General features: G+C 40.7%; 1 protein-coding gene and 1 long non-coding RNA gene across 5 annotated transcripts in view; one reads left to right on the top strand and one right to left on the bottom strand.

The window, feature by feature from the left end:
* Positions 1–23,885, top strand: part of LOC121315925 (serine/threonine-protein kinase PAK 5-like) — a 127,336-nt gene that overhangs the window by 9,998 nt on the left and 93,453 nt on the right. For 2 of the 4 annotated variants that reach the window (XM_041250538.1, XM_041250539.1), the window contains exon 3: positions 1,070–1,300. The exons of the other annotated variants lie outside the window; for them this stretch is intronic. In XM_041250538.1, coding sequence (XP_041106472.1) covers positions 1,228–1,300 — 73 coding nt within the window. In that variant the 5' untranslated portion in view covers positions 1,070–1,227. The remainder of the gene's footprint in view (positions 1–1,069; positions 1,301–23,885) is intronic. 4 annotated transcript variants of the gene reach the window in all.
* On the bottom strand, positions 2,389–6,707 carry LOC121315926. The gene is made up of 3 exons (XR_005950346.1): positions 5,598–6,707; positions 3,279–3,427; positions 2,389–2,793 (listed from the first exon to the last, which is right to left on the bottom strand). It is a non-coding gene; the product is annotated as an uncharacterized LOC121315926 (long non-coding RNA).

Below are 23,885 nucleotides of genomic sequence, written 5' to 3' on the forward strand. Positions count from 1 at the left end.
GCTAACTAATGCACTGAAACAATTAAATACCACAAATAAACTTTTATAATTTTACAAGCAGAAACTATTTAAGTTGACCACTTCATAAGACAAAAAACAACTATGAGTTAATTGTTGCTTCTTTATAAATGTTTTTCTAACAATGGAATGGTATGAAAAAATGTAATTCTTTACTTGTAAAACAAAACAAAAATGGTCTAACTTTTCTATTAGATTTCACAAAGGGATGTACTTTAAACAAATAACCTGTTTTTTTTTCAAATCTTAATAGTCCTTTTAATAATTTTGCTTTTGTAGAAGAGCTGCAATATAAACAAAAAGAGAAATGTACAGTTTATAAAATATCAAAACGATTTAAAAAATACAGTATCTTTTTACTTAATGTTTTACACTTGTATTTGATACAAAGCCCCTTTGTTGAATAATAATTATAATAATGTAAGGATAATATTTTATGTGTATTTGTTTCACTCTAGTTATCTTTCTTTTAACTCTGCCACTCAACAGTGAACGCTAAACACTAACTAATGATTAGAAATACACAATGTCATCCTTACATTATTATTATTATTATTATTATTCAATGAAGGGACTTTGTTGCAAAAAATATAAATCTCAAGTTGCGAGTCACCAAGCGTTTTCGGACGGACGCATCGCCACAGATATATAAACATTTCAAAGTAATACTTTGAGTGGTGGTGTATTAAAATTGAGTTGTGTGGAATCAATAGTAGATAAATATAATTTTAAAATCAACACTAACTCAGATTGAATCACTAACACCCTATGTTAGTAAACAGCGGAGCGTATATCATCAAGCTAGAAAAGCATCTAATGTTACCACCCACACCACAGTGTTGATGCAGTTCTGACATGCAATTCATCAAAACAAACAAGCAAAAAAAAAAAAAAAAACGGTAGCCTGCTGTAGAATCTGGGTATGCACTGAAAAGTTTTACAACTATATAAGAATTTAGGAAATAAAACACTGTAGTTAAATTAACGATAATATTAGAAAACTGTTAAAGTGTAAGTTTAATTGAATTCACTTTCTTTGCTTCTGAAACAGGTGTTTTTGTGAAGTCCGTGTAGAAATGCCCACCACACAGGAAAACGTTTGTTGCCACAAATACCCAGCAGTGCTGGAAAGGTTAGGGTCCGAGTGAGGAAAATCTGTGCAGTGCATCACACAGCACCAGGGGTGTCGTGATACCTGCTTGAGTGCGTATGTACTTGAAGCTTGTGCCTATGCTTATGTGCTACATGAAGGCCGCTTGGGAGATGAGGAGCACCAGCATGAGTAAGTACAGTCAACTGCCATTATATTTTGAAGGCTGTGTGGTCCAGTGGTTAAAGAAATGGGCTTGTAACCAGCAGGTCCCAGTTCAAATCCCAGCTCAGCCACTGACTCATTGTGTGACCCTGAGCAAGTCACTTAACCTTCTTGTGCTCCGTCTTTCAGGTGAGACATTGTTGTAAGTGACTCTGCAGCTGACGCATAGTTCACACACCCTAGTCTTGTATATTGTAAAGTGCTTTGTGATGGTGGTCCACTATGAAAGGCGGTATATAAAAATAAAGATTATTATTATTATTTTACATTTACATACGCACCAAGTACATAAGAACACGCTCCAAAAGCAGGAAATTAAATATTGTACTATATTATATAATAAGGTTTGTACGTAATCCGTCGCCATTTTCTTCTCCGTGTAATCCTCATGCAGCTGTATTTTCATTTCAAGTGATGCAGTTATCCAGGAGACCCTGAGGCTCTCCAGGACCAGGGTTTGCCACACCTACTATAAATCGTCTTGCTCATCTTTTCAAATCCTATGTCCCTAGTTACCCGCTCCGATCACTGGCTGCTGGGTTACTTTTAGTTATGACACCCAAAAATTGCCCATCACAATTAGAGAGCTCCTTCTGTCAATGAATTTTTATCCCAGTGAGCTGATATTCTCTTTCTCCCATATTGTTCATAATGGTTTTATTAACTAGATCAAGATCACATTTTCATAATATAGTTTAGGCCTGTATGTTTTGTTTTTATTCTGTTCTTTTTTAATACTTAACTGTGTTGTTCAGTAATATGTATTTTTTTTTAATCCTTATCCTTGTAAGGCACTTTGTAGTGACCTGTTATGAAAGACGCTATATAAAAAATAAAATTGAGCGTTACTTCCCGTCGATGATGACGTATTATAAATGACCGTGACGGGAGTTATGTCTCAGGAGTTGAAGTTGTCATCGAGAGGCGTTATCACTGTTTAAAAAAATATATTTAACAGTTTTCTTTAATATTCTTTAAAACAATGATGGTGCACATAAAAATAATTCATTTAGAAAATCTTTTATTGTTTATTTGATATCTTTTCAATCCCCTACTTATAAAAAAATATATATTAAAAAAATAATTTGACTGCCAGCGCTAGATACCCAAGAGTAATCACATTTGGTATAATGCAGCTAATGGTCACCCTTGGCAGTCAATGAGTTAATGCCCACTAGAGCTATTAATTACAATATTTCAAATAAAATTTTAATAATTTGAATTACAATATTTAAAAAAACTAAGCAACTATAATTAAAAAACCAATACATAGGCAACTTAACTTTAACAACTGTATTCAATTCAAACGAGTCGACTGTATTGTTAGGTAACCAGCTCACTCTTCTCAGCTAGATCAGACTGTGCTGTTAAAGGTTCAGGAACTTCCAGTGTGGCCTGTGCATTTGTGGGATATATGGCACTCAGACGCAACACTTCTCCCCAGAGCGTAGCAACGTAGTCTGCAAGAGTGAAAATTTATCACTGATACAAAAGTCTAAAAGTTCATAATTGGTAAACAAACCAGGGTAACAATGGAGAGCAGCACTCCCCACATGGCTCAAGCCTTCTATCTACTATTATTTACTATTACTATTCTATCTACTATTTGCTGGTTTAAGATGTCTGTTTACTATTTTGTGTTGGAGTATGTAGGAGTAGAGTACATTTTACTTGGAGAAACACTGTCTACTATTTCAAGCCTTGTTGCAGTTTTGCAACACAGGAGAATGTCTTTAATAAATTATACTTATGAACTCAAAAAAAGTCAGCTACTACTACCTTTTTTATTCTACTGAGCCGTGCACACAATTTACTGTAAATTACTATAATTACTTGTGTACACCTTGCTTGCTGCTGCTTTAGTTAGATTTAGAATATATTTCCACATTTATTTTAATTAAATTGCTAAGTGCTACATGAAATTAAAAGAATTAGTATATAATACCATATGTGATTGGGGATGTTCACTTGCTTCACAACTCCTTGTCCTCCTTTGTCTTCGGATAGGAAATGGACCACTGCTGGTTCCCTTGTTTTGTCACAAGTTGCACTCGTCCACTGTTCTCATTAAAATGTAATGCAGCCAGATAACATCTGAAAATAAAAAGTTCAAATTGATAAAAAGCTGTTAATTGAAATGCTTCTCAACTCAATTTCCCCCCATTCCCACAAGAACAAGTCACAAAAACTAGAATTAACTATGAACTGCTGTTTTGTCTCTTGATATATATCCACAATTACATATATGCTTAGGGTTATCAAAATTAAAATTGCAATTGCAGTAGTTCATACTAGTAAAAATTGTCATTTTTACTGGCCTAAATCTGTGGGTAAAATAAATATGTTGACTTGCAAAGAAGCAGATAATTTTGTGGATTGACTTCAGAGCTGATGTCTGGTTGTTTGGTGACCATTTGGCTATGTCATTACACAAACTATGTCCTGCACTGCTTTGTGAGCTCTTGAACATAGGAAAATGGGGGAAAAGGTGGAAATGTATACAATTGTAAATAATATAAATTTTGAAATTAAAAATTTTCAACATTTGATAAACTATTTCAAATGTTATCCAATCCTTTTCTGAACTAATTCCTGTCATAGAGTTACGCATGCTGACATTGGTGAAGCAGGTCATTCTCATGTAAATGGATGTCATTTCAATGACCAGGTCAGAATTGCCATCACTTGTTGTCGCACACCAATACAGATGATTGACAATGGATGGGATCCAGTCTTTAACAGTCTGGTATTCCTTTCGGACAAATATAGCCAGAAGCTTCTTTGTAATACCTTAACCTCCACAAAAATCGAAATACTTAATTATACAAACTTATATAATGTGTGTGCGCAATTCATTTTAGCCTTAATTTAAACTACAACCTTTGGAAGTATGCCAACAGTCAAAAAAGTGGTTGATAGTAGAGCACTTGGTTCTCAAACTTTCTAACACTGACATGTCGGTCTATCACTAGTTGTTTTACTTCTGGATGGTCTTGATGAAGCTTTGCCATGCATCTTTTCAGTCCAAGTTCCATAGTATTGGAGCTTGTTGGTTCATTTGACTGAAATACATGAAACAATCTTTAATTAATTTTAATCTGTTGCAGCATGATGCCTTTTTTTAAATGCTAAATGAACACCCCTTTTTCGATTACCTTTTACATTCTAAGGTTTGAACTTTGCCTTATTTCCCATGATTAAAATAAGTAGCAAAACATTCTGAAATTGTTGAGGTGCTAAACAATACCTTATTTCATATTAATATTAGCTGAAATGAATAGTAATACTGTATATGTTCTTGTAAATGTTATTAAATGTCTGTGCCTGAACCAGCTTCAGTTCTAGAACTTTACTCTTTTGAATATCCTTCAGTGTAGGTCCCATACTTTGCACTGTGACCAGGGAATCATAGCGACCATCTCCCAAATGCAGTGGTTCTCAGTATGCACTTATCTCATCTATCAATTTACTACACAGCTTTATCCAGGTATTATTAACTGCTGGAACCAAATAGCAGTGCTGCTTAAGGTTATATGCCCTCAAGAAATACTAGGAACCTAAAATGTAATAATAGAATCACAATATAAAAAGAAAATTACTGTTTATCTGTTACAGGTACAGTATATAAAAAAAAAAAAAAAAAAAAAAAACATTGCACCACTATTAAAGCTGTTTTTTTTTTTGTTTTTTTTTAAATGTTTTATTTATCATTACACGTACAGTAACCATCATTAAAATCTCTTACTATGTACATAATAAAGGATGTTTATCTTCTAGAAACATTAATTTCAAACTGTGTTTCATGTATTAGTCTACCTTTGCATGGTGCAAGATGTTCAGTGCTTTTGCTGGGCTACAACCTGAGAACCATCAAGCTGCAGAAATTCTAAGATTGCCCTCAGGCTTGCTGCCCAAGAGCGAGTGTAACCACCAGCAGTATTTTTCTTTGCATTGGTCACATAAGCTTTCCATAAGTACTGCGGTCCCACTTCTTGCCCTAAGCAAAACTTTGCAGCAAGACCCACACAAAGCACATAAGGAAAGAAGCGAAATCAAGCACGATGCAGACACAATGAACATTCTTCTGTCGCAATGAAGGTTATCTCTGCAATAAAAGCATAACCTGATAGCAGTTTTTTTTATTTTTTTTATTTTGCAGTCCACAATTAAAATAAAACAGGAGGATTTAAATGTGAAATGTGTGGGTTTTTTTTAGGAAAATGAATTAACTATGATTTTATGTTTAACAAAAAGGTAGACTGACCTTTGATCCATGTATTCAATCTCATCATCCATAGTCTCATCACCGGGAACATACTCTGCATCATTATCTTGTACCTCCATAAATTCCTCCTCAGTCTCAAGTTCCTTTTCACTGGGAAACATCATATGTGTCAGAAGTTGACAAAAAATACCTGCATCAGTAGTAACTGGCTTTGCAGTAACACTTCTGCTTGTAACTGATGAGGTAATATTAGCCTGACAAATTTTTACTCTGGTACCTGGTTTGAGCTGTAGGGAACACTGCACTCCAACATCTGAAACCTGAAATTATATTCAGTGTCTTTCAGTTGATTTTGTTGAAATGCTATTAAATATTTAAGTTGCCAGCTACTGTTGGGAAACTTTTAATGATTTATCAAAGCTGTAAATGTTTACTATACCAACCTCATATTGCAGTTCTGTTTGAACTCCAACATTACTATTTCAGGAGACCTCTGTCAAAATTATCAATGACTCAGCTGTATTAAGCTCATTGATGCTATGGTGCTTGTCCGGCTCATTATCCACCTGATCGTAAGAAGCTTGATTGTCTAACACATAATTGCACAGAGTCTTTAGAAATGCTATGCCAGGGTACACCAAAAACATTGTATTATATAATTGTATCTTTTATATTCATATAATTAAATAATTACTTCCGCAACTCGTTTTTTTAAAAATTCCACTGAATATGTTTACATTTCATGACAGGCTCAACGAAGTCCAGCCTGGGGTTTGACACAAGGCTATGTGGTAAAATAAATTAATATCTATATTATACTGTGATGTAATTGAACATTTCTTATAACACGACAATATGAGTACCACTTGGCAAGCTGTAATGAAAGTGTATTTATGAAGTGAACTCACCAAGCTGTGTGTCGCTTTATGACTGCCAAACTCCTTTGTTTTCATAGTTTGAGGACAGTTCTCCCCTCCCCCTCCTTTCCCAAAACCAGACTGGGTACTGCATCCTTCTTTATTTCGTGTTTTCCAGGTTTAATTTCAAGCATTTTAGCCTGATTTGGAGAAGGAGATTTAAACTCATCTGGATCGACGAAATGGCTTTGAACAGGCTGGCTGTAGGGTGACATCAGGCCAGAAAGGAGTAAACACGCAGACAGGCAGTACTGGCAGAAGAAACTGAGACGCTGCTGCGCTCAGTGCTTTTATTACAAATAAACAATTCAAACAGAAAAACAGCACACGGCACGAGGCCAAAATACGCAACATATAACACAAAATACACACAGGGGCAGAGCACACAGCCACATTCTTCCACAAACTGAATGGGGTGGATGCCAGTTGCGCTCAGTGTAGTTTTTCCTGTTAATTTTTGATATCCACTGTTTTCTCAGTCGGATGTCTGATGTAAATCGATGCCAGGACATTTTCTACTTTAGTGATGTACAACCTACTACATTACAATACACTGTAGTGTGCAAGGTATATTTGCATTTGGACAAGTTTAAATTGTAATAATAAAATACCTTATTTTGAATTGGTCATTTAGAAACTGACCTTTATCGAAATAATCAGACTAGACGATGTTTCTAATGAATACAAAGGAACAGTTTTATTAGAACTAAAACTAAATAAAATAAATTAAACGTGCAACAACTAAACTAAAATAATACAGAAAGGAAGAATTGACTAAACTAAACAGTACAGAAAAGGAAGTTTAAACAACGACACCCTAGTCCCACTGGTTGCTATCCAGCGATCCAACATAATCTATGGGAGATTCCCTTAGGGTTACAACTGCATTGCTTATAGCTATTTAAGAAGGTTAGTCTTAACAGGGGTATCGTCACTAACACAAATATTTGCTTTCATTAATATTTGATAAAGCATTGTTAAATCAGTCTTATGGCTGTCTTAGGGCTAAGGTCGTCCAGGGTGTCCTTGGCTCACCATGCACTAGTGACCCCTGTAGACTGGCCGGCCACTTGCGAGCCCCTTTAAGGTATATTTTAAATAGGAGTTTTAAACTTCTAATACAAAATTTCAAACCTTCTAAACATTTACCATGGCAATATATATATATCTTATATATATATATATATATATATATATATATATATATATATATATATATATATATATATATATATATATATGCATTTTGTAAATAGACATCTTCCAAACTTTAAATTGCAGATTAGTTTAATTTGACGTTAAAGGGGAACACAATGGACATTATAAATACAGTAGCAAACATTGTATCACTGTAAGATTAATGATTGTTTTAAGCAAAACCAATGCAGTAGATCACCATATCCGCCATACTAGTACTGTTTTTTTTGGGGGGGTTATTATCACACTCCTCTTAATAGCAATCAAAATAATCAGTTATGCAACTGATTTGCATCCCACGTAATATAATTTTTAACTGCATGCATAATCACATTTCTTGCCATGCACCAACTTTTAGTTGTTAAGTATATGCAAGCAATGATGGACAAACACCAAGATGAAGTTTATTAAACAATTACACTACTGATATTCAGGATAAATTAATTGTGTCGACACAACCCATTTGGTACACAAATTCCATATTCTATTTATTGATATTAGATATATTAATATATTTATTGATATTCATATTGTGATGGCTGAGATACATGACAGATTACTGTAGTCCCAACAAATTTAATACAAAAATATTGCAATTAAGAGAAAGAAACTAAACTTTATTTTAGAAATAGTAATTGTCAGTTATTTGAAACAAGTAAAACAAAAAATATATAGATCGGTTACGAAAATTCTTCTGCACAACAGGAAAGACTAATGTTGATATTGACCAGTTTACAAAACTGGAAACTTAAAAAAAAAAAAAAAAAAAAAAAAAAAAACAACTTACATGGATTAATTATTAATCACAGTATGTTTCTGTTATCCAATAGTAGCATGCTAGAGCTGGCAGTACTTGCATCATTTTCAAATACATTGTATTTTTTGTTCTTTTGTTTACTACATTTAGAAATACTACTGGTATTCATTAGGTTTTAACATTTGTCTTTAATACATGCCCTTCCACCAGTTTCTCAAGATTCCTGTCTTACATTCCAGCACATCCCGAAGTAATTCAGTTGGCAACAAGTCTAGTGAAAGTTGTAGCCACATTACTGCAGCTGTTGCTAATACATTTTATTCAAAATATGTCAAATCACAGTTTAAGGTTGAAGAGAACTGTAATTTGAATGAATACTAACCCAGTACAGAAATTAAAACAATATTCAGTATGTATAGCCAAGTTAGGTCCATGATATTTTATTCAACATACAGCTTTGAGGTTTTTCTTGTAGTGGAAAAATTGCATTTGGCGATGACCGTGTGCTGGCAGGGGAAAAGTGACTTTGTAACAGCAGAGCAGAATCAGGATTCTGCCGACTGTCAAATCCTAAATGGGAAGGCCACAGCTTATTTTGTCTGCCATGAGTTAGCTGGTATCTGCAGTTTTGTATAAATGGCCATTGGAACTTATCCGACATCAGAACAAACACAACAATGTAAAGCTTTTTAACTTGAGACCTACACTGAATTTCATCTGAATGTTTATTTATTTTTTTTTCATTTTGATAATGGGATCAAGAGCTGACGTTTTCCCATCTTTGAAAACACTGCTACAGAGTTATCTGAACAAACAGGGAATGCAATTGCGATTACATAAATGAGACCATGCATCATTTCTCTGGTAAGATCAATTTTTCATAGATTTGTACATTACATTTTTTCTCATAAAATTGACAATCTAGTACAGTACTGCCAAATATGAGCTTTATTTAAAAAAAAAAAAAGTTTCTTGCACTTTGTCAATTTGTGAGTAAAAATTGTGAATACAAACACTATTCTGGTTTTGTTACATTTTCAGTATTGTAAAAGATGTAAGATGACATTGTTGTTTTTATAACAGGTGAACTGCGATTGTAAACTGTTTAACAGCAATAAATGAACTACCCTCTTATGTTATGCATGCAGAGAAATGATCTATTTGGCCGATCTGCAAGCTTAATTTTATAAAGCTTGCTGTCTGTGGTATGTTTACATAGCTATTACCAAGCAAATGGAGTGGACCTATAATAAGCATAATACATTTTGTTGAACTGGTATGCTACTGGTATACATTAATGTTTGTTTTACTTGAGGTTACACATCTTTGAACACTGGGTAATTAGAATTATTAGAATCTTGAATTATTAAAATAAAGCTTTACAAACGTTTTCCAAAAAATTGCCTTACCATTTATGTATATTTAAAAATGTACCACCAGTGTTACTGTAACTAGGAATTCATATACTGGCAGTGTTTACTGTCTATTATTCTGGCAGTAGTCTTTATCAAAGACATTTACTACAGATCAAAATGTATATTAATGGGGTCAAATAGCCCTGTACTGGCTGCCTGTAAGTGTTTTTGCATCAGTTTTCTAATACTGACAGTACTTGGCTCCATAAATTGTGCCATTACTTGTAGAACATTCACAAACCTACTGACTACTGTATAACAACTCTGTGGTCATATTTCCTTTAAATACACCATTCACCCATAATTTTGTCATCAGAATAATAAAAAGAATTACACGTAACATGCAATAATTTAGATTATTATTATTACACAGCCAGCAGTAATTCAGTCAGCCAATAAACGCCCTTGAATAAAGACAAATATTACACTTCCCTGTGAACTGCTTGGCAGCATTTTGTTCATAAGGAATGCACATATGTTCTCGCTTTAAATATCTTGCACTTGTGCAATAGCTAGCACTGGGTGTGAAAGTCTATAATAGGATCTCTGTATCACATGGCATCATGACCCAGGAGTGTGAGTGGGGTTACACAAGTGTTTCCAAGAACCCTAACGTTGCACTGCTGACTTGGGATATGCTTCACAAGACAGCTGTTCTTTTTTTTAATTAATACGTTTGCACGGACATGTGCTGCCACAAGTCATTCCACCTACTGTCAGTGTAGGTCACAGTCATCTGCTTTTTTAGAGTACTGACTCTTGACCAGTTGAATTGTTCATGTAAGGAAGAACATTTATAAGTTAGGATATTGTGACGTTATGGATAACCTACTTTTTCTTTTTAATCTTTGGCAAGGAAATGCATACTATTACTAAATGTTTTTTAAGTGAGTTGTTGCTGCAAAAGTATGGGAATACTTTTCAAAAATAAAAATAAAAACCTTTGTATTTGTGGCATATAAGAAAGCAAAAAAGCTAGGGCAAAAACTCCTCTGTGCAAGCAGGCAAATCTAAACACATATTTATAGAATATAGTTAACATGTAAAAGTTTGCACACCTTTAACACAGCATACTGACACGCCACGTATGCTATGATGTAATCTAAAAGAATGATTGAATACCATTCTTTGTAAACCAAGGCCATGCTTACGTTAGTACAAGTGGCACGTTTCTCTACTGAAAATTTAAAATCTTATAAAGCCCTTGTAAATACTTTAAGTCAATGAACAAAATGTACAGTGGCTTGCAAAAGTATTGACCCCCTTGGCATTTTTCCTATTTTGTTGCCTTACAACCTGGAATTAAAATTGATTTTTATTTGGATTTCATATAATGGACATACACAAAATAGTCCAAATTGGTGAAGTGAAATGAAAAAAATAACTTGTTTAAAAAAATTCTAAAAAATAAATAACGGAAAAGTGGTGCGTGCATATGTATTCACCCCCTTTGCTATTAAGCCTCTAAATAAGATCTGGTGCAACCAATTACCTTCAGAAGTCACATAATTAGTTAAATAAAGTCCACCTGTGTGCAATCTAAGTGTCACATGATCTGTCATATGATCTCAGTATATATACACCTGTTCTGAAAGGGCCCAGAATCTGCAACACCACTAAGCAAGGGGCACCACCAAGCAAGCGGCACCATGAAGACCAAGGAGCTCTCCAAACAGGTCAGGGACAAAGTTGTGGAGAAGTACAGATCAGGGTTGGGTTATAAAAAAATATCCGAAACTTTGAACATCCCACGGAGCACCATTAAAGCCATTATTAAAAAATGGAAAGAATATGGCACCACAACAAACCTGGCAAGAGAGGGCCGCCCACCAAAACTCATGGACCAGGCAAGGAGGGCATTAATCAGAGAGGCAACAAAGGGACCAAAGATAACCCTGAAGGAGCTGCAAAGCTCCACAGCGGAGATTGGAGTATCTGTCCGTAGGACCACTTTAAGCCATACACTCCACAGAGCTGGGCTTTACGGAAGAGTGGCCAGAAAAAAGCCATTGCTTAAAGAAAAAAATAAGCAAACACGTTTGGTGTTCGCCAAAAGGCATGTGGGAGACTCCCCAAACATATGGAAGAAGGTACTCTGGTCAGATAAGACTAAAATTGAGCTTTTTGGCCATCAAGGAAAACGCTATGTCTGACGCAAACCCAACACCTCTCATCACCCCGAGAACACCATCCCCACAGTGAAGCATGGTGGTGGCAGCATCATGCTGTGGGGATGTTCTTCATCGGCAGGGACTGGGAAACTGGTCAGAATTGAAGGAATGATGGATGGTGCTAAATACAGGGAAATTCTTGAGGGAAACCTGTTTCAGTCTTCCAGAGATTTGAGACTGGGATGGAGGTTCACCTTCCAGCAGGACAATGACCCTAAGCATACTGCTAAAGCAACACTCGAGTGGTTTAAGGGGAAACATTTAAATGTTTTGGAATGGGCTAGTCAAACCCCAGACCTCAATCCAATTGAGAATCTGTGGTATGACTTAAAGATTGCTGTACATCAGCGGAACCCATCCAACTTGAAGGAGCTGGAGCAGTTTTGCCTTGAAGAATGGGCAAAAATCCCAGTGGCTAGATGTGCCAAGCTTATAGATATATACCCCAAGAGACTTGCTGCTGTAATTGCTGCAAAAGGTGGCTCTACAAAGTATTGACTTTGGGGGGGTGAATACTTATGCACGCTCAAGTTTTCTGTTTTTTGTCTTATTTCTTGTTTGTTTCACAATAAAAAATATTTTGCATCTTCAAAGTGGTAGGCATGTTGTGTAAGTCAAATGATACAAACCCCCCAAAAAATCAATTTTAATTCCAGGTTGTAAGGCAACAAAAGAGGAAAAATGCCAAGGGGGATCAATACTTTCGCAAGCCACTGTATATTTAAAAAAAATACATTCTCCAGTTACAATATACAAAAATACTCCTCCAGTTACAATATATGAATGCTCCCTAGAACGTCACTTTTTTTAAAGAATACAAGGGTAACTGTTATAGCACAATCCTCTGTTTTGATTGTAGGCAGTGAGATGAAAAGGTTGTTTGAATCAGTGAAATTAAGAAGCACAAAATTAATCCTAACCATGTGTAATTGGTTTAGTTCCTTCCTGTTTGTAGATTAAATATTTTGAAGGCAAAGCAAAATTAATTATTTACAAAATGTGTAAGAAAATGTGGTTTGGTTATATAAATATTCCATAAGATTACTCATGCTTTTTTAGGCTATTTGAATAGTTCTTTTTTTAATGTAACCAATCAAATGCACATTTCAAATAAAGCTGTTAAGCTGTGTGCTGGATTTAGCAGGGTGTCTAATTTTCATATTTAAACTACCATACGTCAGTTGTGGTTTATGAAGTTAATAGCCTAAGGCATTTAGAAATTATTTTGATGACTAAACTACCATGCGTGTCAGAAGAAATCGGCTTCAAAGAAAATGTTTTAATTTCCTTTTTTGTTTTTAATGATATTTGTCACATAAATATCACATTTTTAAACAATGCAGCTGGCAAATGTATCTTGTACTCATTTCCGTGCTGCACCTTTGAAGGAATGCATCCGATACAAACGAATTGCTTATAAATTATATTTTAAAATATATATTTCTCCAGGGAAAAAAACAAACAAACTTAAAAATAGTGAAACTGAGAAGTTTGCCATTTATTTACTCAAGATAATTCACACGCATTGGCTCACATTTGTACCAATCACTGCTTTTCTTATGTCTGACATAATTCCTTCATGTGACTTTAGGATGTTGACTGGAGGTACAGCTTTGCATTGTCTGCAAGGAATGTTTGATAGATAACATTGTTCATCAGCTTCAAATAAATTACCATTAACCCTTAGCGGTCCATTTATTCAGCGCCTGTCAGGCGCGTCAGGTGTTTATTTTACACAGGCTGTTTAAAAGTTGTTTTTTTTTTCCTCAGTAAAACAGGTTTAAAAGGCACTGCATATCAACAGGACACTCAGTACTGTATCTCCAGCCAAGCCCCAGCTCTTGTTTGCTGTAGTCAATAATGCGGTCCAAGTCATTATTTTATTACTATAACATCTCAAAAAGCTCTGCAAATGTCTGTAATATTCTTTGTGTGTTGGATGCGGAAGCAGCTATCTTGTGTTTTTATGTCCATGCTAGGTCTGTGGTGTAGGACTATGTGTATTGCTCAGATCCGCCCCCTTTTTTTTCGGTTTCTCTCAGCTCCTATCTTTCTCACTCGGCCACTGAAAGGTTTTCTCTGTTTTTTTCAATGAAAAAACGACTAGAGACCTGTGCTTGATGTCTTTTTGATGATGTTGGACAGGGTCTGACATAGGGATGGGATGCTATGACATTTGCACGGTATGATAACCGTTAAAAAAAATACCGTGGTAACATTAAAAAAAAAATACTGTGGTAACATTAATATCACGCTATAAAGTACATCATGCAAGTTATCAAATAAAGGCTCAAATGAGGAAAGACTGATGTAAATCACTTCAATTACCGTAATTCACAAAAATAAAACCAACAAAACACACTTCCTTTCATGGAATGATTTAAACATTTGGTATTTAGTATTTTACTATGCCAAATAACTTGGTATGTTTCTTTTTTATAAAGACAGTCAGAATAATAATTTAAAAAAAAACAAACAAAAAAAAAAACTGAAGTTGTACACTCTCAAGGTTATACTACAGCAGTATCAAGATCTATTGCGCAAACTGACATGGTGCTGTAGTTTGTTCAAACATTTTAACGTATAAAATTAAATAAATAAATACTTTATTTTTTTCAACCGAATAAATAAAATATGTATAGCAAAAAAAAGAAGGTATTTTAATACTAGAACGTGTTATTGGATTTATATTTACGACATTTCACAAGTAAGCTTCCAATGATTATTACACATGTGGAGTCTGTAAAAAAAATAAATAAATAATTCACTTACCTAAGAAAATTGGAATACTGTTACAACTAGTTTAAACAAAACTACGTTGATAATAAGTAGGCTATCCTGCTGCAGTCTCGGGTCTGCTGGTTGTGTTTGAGACGTTGGTCGCGTTCTTATAGCGCAGATTTCTGCAGTTCTGCACAGTGATGCACAGAATCTCGGAGATGCGCTATAGACGTCACTCAGCACCCACATGCCTGATTCTGCATAGCCCAGGACAGCTTTGAAATGTTATTGTGTGAGATTGGCTGCGGCTGTGAACGAAAGGGGCGATGCAAAGATCACGAGTGACCTGCTAATCGTAATGCAAATAACCACTAAAACTACTGCTGCCACCTTGTTAGCGGAGGCGAACAACATTTTATCTTTATACAATGAAGCTGTGAACAGCCTTGTCCACGCTATGTTAAATAAATAAATCAATTATTAAATGTACTTTTAATGTACTAAATCTGTTATAATTGATAAACAATAAATATTTATCAATTAGATTAAACTGACTGTTGATAACCCAGACAAATATAGCACGTTGAAAATGAGTGCTTAGCTGCAAGATTTGGAGAAGACGTTTCTCTGAAAGATGCGTGTTTATTTTGGTTTTAAAGTTTTGTGTGTACATACACCCGTTTACACCTGTACATGGGTATTTACATACCCGTTTCTTTTGAAATGTGTATTTTATTATTTTATTTTTTCACTGTTTGTAGTCGTGCTGTATATTCGCTCATTTTTTAAATAAAGCCTTTTATGTTTAATTTTCCATTTAAGTACAGTGTTTCTGCGGTGCAAATTTTAGATCTGACATTCATAAATAAAACTTTTCAGTTGTATCCAATAATATGTCTTTCATTATAATAACGAAGCAGTTTAAAAATGTCTGGATCAAAGTGACCCACGTGGCGTTTCTAGGTAGTTCGAAAATCCGGCAGTTCTAGTGTTAAATAGAGTGTATAGAATCTATGTTAATATCTTTTACACTTATCCAGGGTACTACGTAAACATTAGTGTGATTTCTACAGTAAATAGTCATTCCTTAATACAAATTAAAGCTAGTTAGCCGTGTATTGCAGTGTTTTGTGGCAGACTGCAAGGACTAGCCAAAAAGGGAAGCTGCTCATGCTAATCTCCTAAAGAAGTGGTGTGTCGATTTGTGCTAATCTGTATTTATGAAATGAAATATCCAAAACCATTTGTGTGATTTTCCGTTTCAACATTAATCTTTTCCATTTGAAGTAGTTTCCATGTTTTTCCATTTCCCATATGCCTATAACTTGATATTTATGTACTGGGCTTTTACTTTCAATCTATGTTGTTCAAGTAAATGCCAATACATTATTTATTGTCATTTGTGTTTATATTAATCAAGCAACAGTTAACAGAATAAATATATATTTTTTAAATGTATTATTTATTAATGCACTTGCACATTCTTAGACTCTGTAGTTAATGAGAAACGGTGACATGGGGAAGTATGTATACTCAGAATCTTGGAAGACTAAAAATAAATGTAAGGACTGCTTGGTTCCAATAATATTTTTAGAAACTTATTGTGTCTTGTTTTTTTTTGTATAAAATGCAAAGGAAAAAATGGAAAACAAAATACAGCTCATGGCTTACCTTTTCTGTATTCAAATTTACTACCAATTAATACTGCTTCTTATCGTCTTTAATTTAGAAATTGCTTCACATTTTTCTCTTCTGGCTCACTTGGTATTATGGTATCTATATAATGTGGCATTGTTTGTTTTTGTGCCTGAAATATAATTTCTCTATTTTATTGGTGTCTGGTTATGTCTTTCTTACACAACTTTTTCTCTGTGTAATTTGTGCAAAACAAATCTGAGTTTGCTTTTGCAATATGTGGACTTTACTTACTTTGAAATGTACTGTGTGCTAAGACAAGTTTGTGGTTTTAAAATTTTAATATAAATAATTGTGTAATTACTTTTCATACACACAAGTAACTTTTACTTGCTCTTTAAATCTTGATGCCTAAAATCATTTAAAAAAATTAACAAAGTTAGACACTTATTTTGAATGTTGCACGTAGACTGACCCCCTCCCTGTGGGCTGCTATTCTGGTTGCATCTGTGACTCGTGGGCGCGACCCCGAGGGAGCCCCAAAACCCCCCCCCCCCCCCCCTGCCCTGGGGGGAGGACCCCCATACCCCCCTGCACCCGCGCTGGGGGACCCCCCCCCCTTTCCCCCCCCCCCCCCCCCCTCCCCCCACCCCCCCCCCCCCCCCCCCCCCCCCCCACCCCCCCCCCCCCCCCCCCCCCCCCACCTTCTACTTGGGATTTCTAGCCTCCTACTTTAAATAAAAATGAAAAGACCAGGTTTAAAACAGTAAATTAAACTCTTAGCAGGACACAATGGATTCAGGTGCAGATTTAAAAAAAGAAAGCAAGCGCGTTTGGGAATTCAGTTTTATTTTGTATGTGCTGTCACTTCACACAACTGACCTGTGTAACCATGTTAAATAAAAAAAAACAAGAAAAAAGGGCTAAAAAGCTGAAACAGGATTTTTTCGCCGCTCTCCAAAGCCAGTTTGTGTGTGTCTGCACTTTGTTATTGTTTCTGTTTGTGGCAGAGCAAAGCTCTGCCCTTTTAAATTGGCAGGGATGGGGTTAACTTCCCCTGCCTGCCTGGGTTTATTATGTTCAGGTGGCTGGGGTTGATTAGTTGATTAGGTTGATTAACGATCAATCAGCGCCCAGCCACCTGATATAAAAGGAGGCCTCAGCTTCTCATTTGGGGAGAGGGAGCTGAGGAAGCAGGTTGGTTTTTTTGGTTGTGTAGAAAACTTGAATCCAGTGAAGGCATTGCCCAGCCTGGAAACTGTTATTTTTGTGAGTTTTGTTTTTGCTTTATTTGTGTTTGAGTATTTGTTATTTTGCCCGTGTGCACTTTATTTTTGTTTATTTATAATAAAATAGTTATTTTTTTGAACTGCAGTCTGTCTCTGGGCCTCTATCCACTCGCCAGCCTGCCACATATGGTGTCAGAGTGGGATAGCGCCACCTAGAGGCTCAGAGCAGTATTTATTTATTTATTTATTTTTTTTATTTTTTTTTTGGAAAAAAAAAAAAAAAAAAAAATGGGAAAGAAGAGCAGACAGCGGCAAAGGCAGGAAAAGCAGCTGAAGAAATGTAAGCTGCTGCAGCCACCGCTGGAGGACCCGGCCAGCCTCTTCCCCTGGTGTTCCTGGTGCGGGAAGGAGGACCATCGTTGGCGGTCCTGCCCAGACGTGCCACCGGCAAACTGGTGTGGCCGGTGTGAGGAGGACGGCCACAACTGGGCAGGATGCCCCTACAACCAGGCCCAGGAAGAGGTGCCTTGTTCACCCCGGGCATCAGGGGCCACCCCACTACCTCCAGCACCACCACCTTCACCACCGTCCCAGGAGATCTGGGACTGGTTGATGCACCCTGAGGCAGACCTCGTCCACGATCTCCCCATAGTTATCAACACGCTGTGGCGTCGAGATGGGGAGAGGTGGGAACAGTGGGAGGAACAGCACCACCCGGCCTCCTTCCCAGAGGTTGCCCTCATGGTGGTTAATTACCTGGCGGTAGACATGGGAGATCCACCGGTCACTCCAATAAAGAGAGGTGAGCCGCCTTCCCGAGAGCCAGAGAGGGGTGAGCCGCCTTCCCGGGAGCCAGAGAGAGGAGCTGCCGTCGCTCCCAGAGCCAGAGAGGGGTGGAGGAGCTGCCGTCGCTCCCAGAGCCAGAGAGGGGTGAGGAGCTGCCGTCGTCCCCAGAGCCAGAGAGGGGTGAGGAGCTGCCGTCGCTCCCAGAGCCAGAGAGGGGTGAGGAGCTGCCGTCGCTCCCAGAGCCAGAGAGGGAGGAGGAGCTGCCGTCGCTCCCAGAGCCAGAGAGGGAGGAGGATCTGCTGTCGCTCCCAGAGCCAGAGAGGGGTGAGGATCTGCTGTCGCTCCCAGAGCCAGAGAGGGAGGAGGAGCTGCCGTCGCTCCCAGAGCCAGAGAGGGAGGAGGAGCTGCCGTCGCTCCCAGAGCCAGAGAGGGGTGAGGAGCTGCCGTCGCTCCCAGAGCCAGAGAGGGAGTGAGGAGCTGCCGTCGCTCCCAGAGCCAGAGAGGGAGGAGGATCTGCCGTCGCTCCCAGAGCCAGAGAGGGAGGAGGAGCCTCCGTCACTCCCAGAGCCAGAGAGGAGTGAGGAGCTGCCGTCGCTCCCAGAGCCAGAGAGGGGTGAGGAGCTGCCGTCGCTCCCAGAGCCAGAGAGGGAGGAGGAGCTGCCGTCGCTCCCAGAGCCAGAGAGGGAGGAGGAGCTGCCGTCGCTCCCAGAGCCAGAGAGGGGTGAGGAGCTGCCGTCGCTCCCAGAGCCAGAGAGGGGTGAGGAGCTGCCGTCGCTCCCAGAGCCAGAGAGGGGTGAGGAGCTGCCGTCGCTCCCAGAGCCAGAGAGGGGTGAGGAGCTGCCGTCGCTCCCAGAGCCAGAGAGGGGTGAGGAGCTGCCGTCGCTCCCAGAGCCAGAGAGGGGTGAGGAGCTGCCGTCGCTCCCAGAGCCAGAGAGGGGTGAGGAGCTGCCGTCGCTCCCAGAGCCAGAGAGGGGTGAGGAGCTGCCGTCGCTCCCAGAGCCAGAGAGGGGGGAGGAGCTGCCGTCGCTCCCAGAGCCAGAGAGGGAGGAGGAGCTGCCGTCGCTCCCAGAGCCAGAGAGGGAGGAGGATCTGCTGTCGCTCCCAGAGCCAGAGAGGGAGGAGGATCTGCTGTCGCTCCCAGAGCCAGAGAGGGAGGAGGATCTGCTGTCGCTCCCAGAGCCAGAGAGGGAGGAGGATCTGCTGTCGCTCCCAGAGCCAGAGAGGGAGGAGGATCTGCCGTCGCTCCCAGAGCCAGAGAGGGAGGAGGATCTGCTGTCGCTCCCAGAGCCAGAGAGGGAGGAGGATCTGCTGTCGCTCCCAGAGCCAGAGAGGGAGGAGGAGCTGCTGTCGCTCCCAGAGCCAGAGAGGGAGGAGGATCTGCCGTCGCTCCCAGAGAGAGAGAGGGAGGAGGATCTGCTGTCGCTCCCAGAGCCAGAGAGGGAGGAGGATCTGCCGTCGCTCCCAGAGCCAGAGAGGGAGGAGGATCTGCCGTCGCTCCCAGAGCCAGAGAGGGAGGAGGATCTGCCGTCGCTCCCAGAGCCAGAGGAGGGAGGAGGGAGGAGCCGCCGTCGCTCCCAGAGCCAGAGAGGAGTGAGGAGCCGCCGTCGCTCCCAGAGCCAGAGAGGGGTGAGGAGCCGCCGTCGCTCCCAGAGCCAGAGAGGGGGAGGATCTGCCGTCGCTCCCAGAGCCCAGAGAGGGAGGAGCCGCCGCCGCTCTCAGAGCCAGAGGGAGCCGGGCCGCCGCCGCCGCCTCCGCCACCAGAGGGAGCCGGGCCACCGCCGCCGCCTCCGCCACCAGAGGGAGCCGGGCCGCCTCCGCCGCCTCCGCCACCAGAGGGAGCCGGGCCGTCGCCGCCTCCGCCACCAGAGGGAGCCGGGCCGCCGTCGCCGCCTCCGCCACCAGAGGGAGCCGGGCCGCCGCCGCCGCCTCCGCCACCAGAGGGAGCCGGGCCGCCGCCGCCGCCTCCGCCACCAGAGGGAGCCGGGCCGCCGCCGCCGCCTCCGCCACCAGAGGGAGCCGGGCCGCCGCCGCCGCCTCCGCCACCAGAGGGAGCCGGGCCGCCGCCGCCGCCTCCGCCACCAGAGGGAGCCGGGCCGCCGCCGCCGCCTCCGCCACCAGAGGGAGCCGGGCCGCCGCCGCCGCCTCCGCCACCTCCGCCACCAGAGGGAGCCGGCCGCCGCCTCCGCCACCAGAGGGAGCCGGGCCGCCGTCGCCGCCTCCGCCACCAGAGGGAGCCGGGCCGCCGTCGCCGCCTCCGCCACCAGAGGGAGCCGGGCCGCCGTCGCCGCCTCCGCCACCAGAGGGAGCCGGGCCGCCGTCGCCGCCTCCGCCACCAGAGGGAGCCGGGCCGCCGTCGCCGCCTCCGCCACCAGAGGGAGCCGGGCCGCCGTCGCCGCCTCCGCCACCAGAGGGAGCCGGGCCGCCGTCGCCGCCTCCGCCACCAGAGGGAGCCGGGCCGCCGTCGCCGCCTCCGCCACCAGAGGGAGCCGGGCCGCCGTCGCCGCCTCCGCCACCAGAGGGAGCCGGGCCGCCGTCGCCGTGCTACCTTGGAGATTCGGGGCCCCCTCAACCAAAGAAGGCTTGGGGGCTCCGACATCAACCCCGCCCACCACCACCCACCATAACAGCCCACCCAAGGGACATAATTGGACTCTTGGGGGGAGGAGGGTGGGGGGGGGGGGGGGGAAGGGGGGAGTTGGCCGATTGCGGCCGGTGTACGTTGTACATGGGGGGAGGTGTGTGGCAGAGCAAAGCTCTGCCCTTTTAAATTGGCAGGGATGGGGTTAACTTCCCCTGCCTGCCTGGGTTTATTATGTTCAGGTGGCTGGGGTTGATTAGTTGATTAGGTTGATTAACGATCAATCAGCGCCCAGCCACCTGATATAAAAGGAGGCCTCAGCTTCTCATTTGGGGAGAGGGAGCTGAGGAAGCAGGTTGGTTTTTTTGGTTGTGTAGAAAACTTGAATCCAGTGAAGGCATTGCCCAGCCTGGAAACTGTTATTTTTGTGAGTTTTGTTTTTGCTTTATTTGTGTTTGAGTATTTGTTATTTTGCCCGTGTGCACTTTATTTTTGTTTATTTATAATAAAATAGTTATTTTTTTGAACTGCAGTCTGTCTCTGGGCCTCTATCCACTCGCCAGCCTGCCACACTGTTACACACATGGTGGCACTGATGGAGAAAACATGGTAAGTGATTTTAGGAATGCAATTTTGTAAATTGACAAATACTGTATTACAGTGCTTTGGTTTGCAATACTTTTCACTGATTATCTCTGTGAAGTGTATGTGCAATGCTATACTTTTCTGTTTTTAACCTGATGTTGTTAATTTATAATACCCCAACATTAATAAAGCAGCAGCAATGTAGTATAACGACTCCCTCTGAGATATGATATGCTTACATATCGAATGGATCCCTAGAACCAATTAAATCAGCTTTGACAGTTTCTACTGTATTTACAGTAGCTATATAGCATATAACCTAGACTGTCAGCCGAAGAAGTAAGATTTAAGGCAAAACCTGCGTTACACGGTGGGAGACCAACCAAATACAGTTGCCCTAAAACAAGATTTAATCTGTGGTACTGTGGCAAAGTGGTTAACAGTGTGCAGTTGCAAGAGTGCTGCGGTAATCAATAAACAGACAGAAAACGGTAATCGTGGGGCAGTGGTTTGTTGTTTGTATATTCCAATGGTCTGATGAGAAAAGACAGTGAATAATAATGACAACAGGCAATACAGCACATGTATTGCTCTGTTTTAATCCACGGGTTGGTCCTGAAAAAATAGTCCTGATCTTAAACACCCACACGTAAGACAAAACACAAACACAAGTCCACAGTGAGTGCTATAATGTTTGTGGTGCAAATACAGTTAATCAATAGTGCAGTGTTTTCTGGGTAAGTGCTGGCCTTTGGCGACAGCTCTGGATCGTGTTAGCCGTCTAATAACAACAAGCAAGTATAATTAGACATGACAAAAACCAACAAAACACTCACGATAACAATACGGGTTTCCTTCCAGTCCAGCATTAACAATTCAAAGGAACAGATCATTTCACTACGTCCCCTTTTTCTGCCATCAATCATGATCCATTAGATTTATCACCAAGAATGATTCTGGCTTTGTCACAGGTACCCATACAAACTTCCACTTTTTTTGGATACTTGGTGGTTTAGTGGTAGGAGAAAGGGGCTTGTTACCAGGACGTTCCCAGTTTAATCCCAGCTCAGCCACTGACTCACTGTGTGTGACCCTGAGCAAGTCACTTAACCTCCTTGGGCTCTGTAAAACCTATGGTAAGTGACTCTGCAGCAGTAGTTGTGATGCATAGTTCACCCCCTAACCTCTGTAAGTTGCTTTGGATAAAAGTGTCTGCTAAATGACTAATTCATAATTATAATACTGGATAGAATTTTTCAATATTGTACCAATTTCAGATGGGGTCTAAATGTGTATTTTACTATGCCGAAATTGACAAAATACAATGCAGAGTCGTGAAAGTATAATTGGGATTTGCCTGGGTTTGATATTTGAGAACTATTGGGCTAAGCACATTTCTGACTGTCAATGTGTAACAGAATAAGCTTAGATCAAGTCATGTAATACCAAAAATGTCTTTAAGACAAGCTCCTTTTGGGGAAAAAGCAGGATTTACAACAAAGATGGCTTACACCTTAATGATAGGGGAGGAGATGTTCCAGCATGGAGCACAGAAAGAACCCTTAGGAAGACCCGTCAGGGTTTAAACTAGGCAGCGGGAGTGGGTGGGAACCAAAAGCAGGTTCTAGTTTGGGCTAAGGTATAGGTCACAGAAGCCAGAGTGGGTCTGCCTTTTACTGCCTGCTTCCGACCTGGACTCGCAACTACAGGACCCAACCTGAACCCTCAACCTGCTTCAGCACCGTCTTTTTACCGGCGACTCGACGTGACCCGCTTTAATAAGACCTGCAAACTGACCCGAACCCACAAGTGTAGTCCTTTACCTACTGCCAGCGTTGACTGGTTCTCACATTTACACACAGATAGCTCTACCATTCTCCACAGATTGAGTTTATACAATAGGCTATACAGCGTGGTAGCTTTTTGTAGTGGTTTGGACATATTTTAACACTAACATATTAACTGTCTCTACTTATTTTACTGTAAAATACCTGTCTATTCCTTTCATGCTACCAGTTAAAAGGGAGCTAAAGCTGTGCTTTTGCAGAGATGTACCAGTTTTGTGGCTGTTGTGTATTACCAAGCAGACATGATAAAAGGATCTTGCGACGTATCAAACAAGCATTCCTTGAACAAAACGAAGGAAATGATGGCTGCCAGGTCCAGTAGAGATAACAACAGGCTTGTATATAAAAAAATAAAGTTGAATATTATAGTTTATATTAAAAGAAAAACATGTAAAGGCAGTTAAAATGACAGCTTTGGTGTTTCTAGGTGGGTGGGATTATAACTTCCTTATTTTCGTGGTCCTGCCTTTCAAACAGCGTCAGGGCATT

This window comes from Polyodon spathula, chromosome 5 (genome assembly GCF_017654505.1).
Source record: "Polyodon spathula isolate WHYD16114869_AA chromosome 5, ASM1765450v1, whole genome shotgun sequence".
Classification (NCBI taxonomy): Eukaryota; Metazoa; Chordata; class Actinopteri; order Acipenseriformes; family Polyodontidae; genus Polyodon; species Polyodon spathula.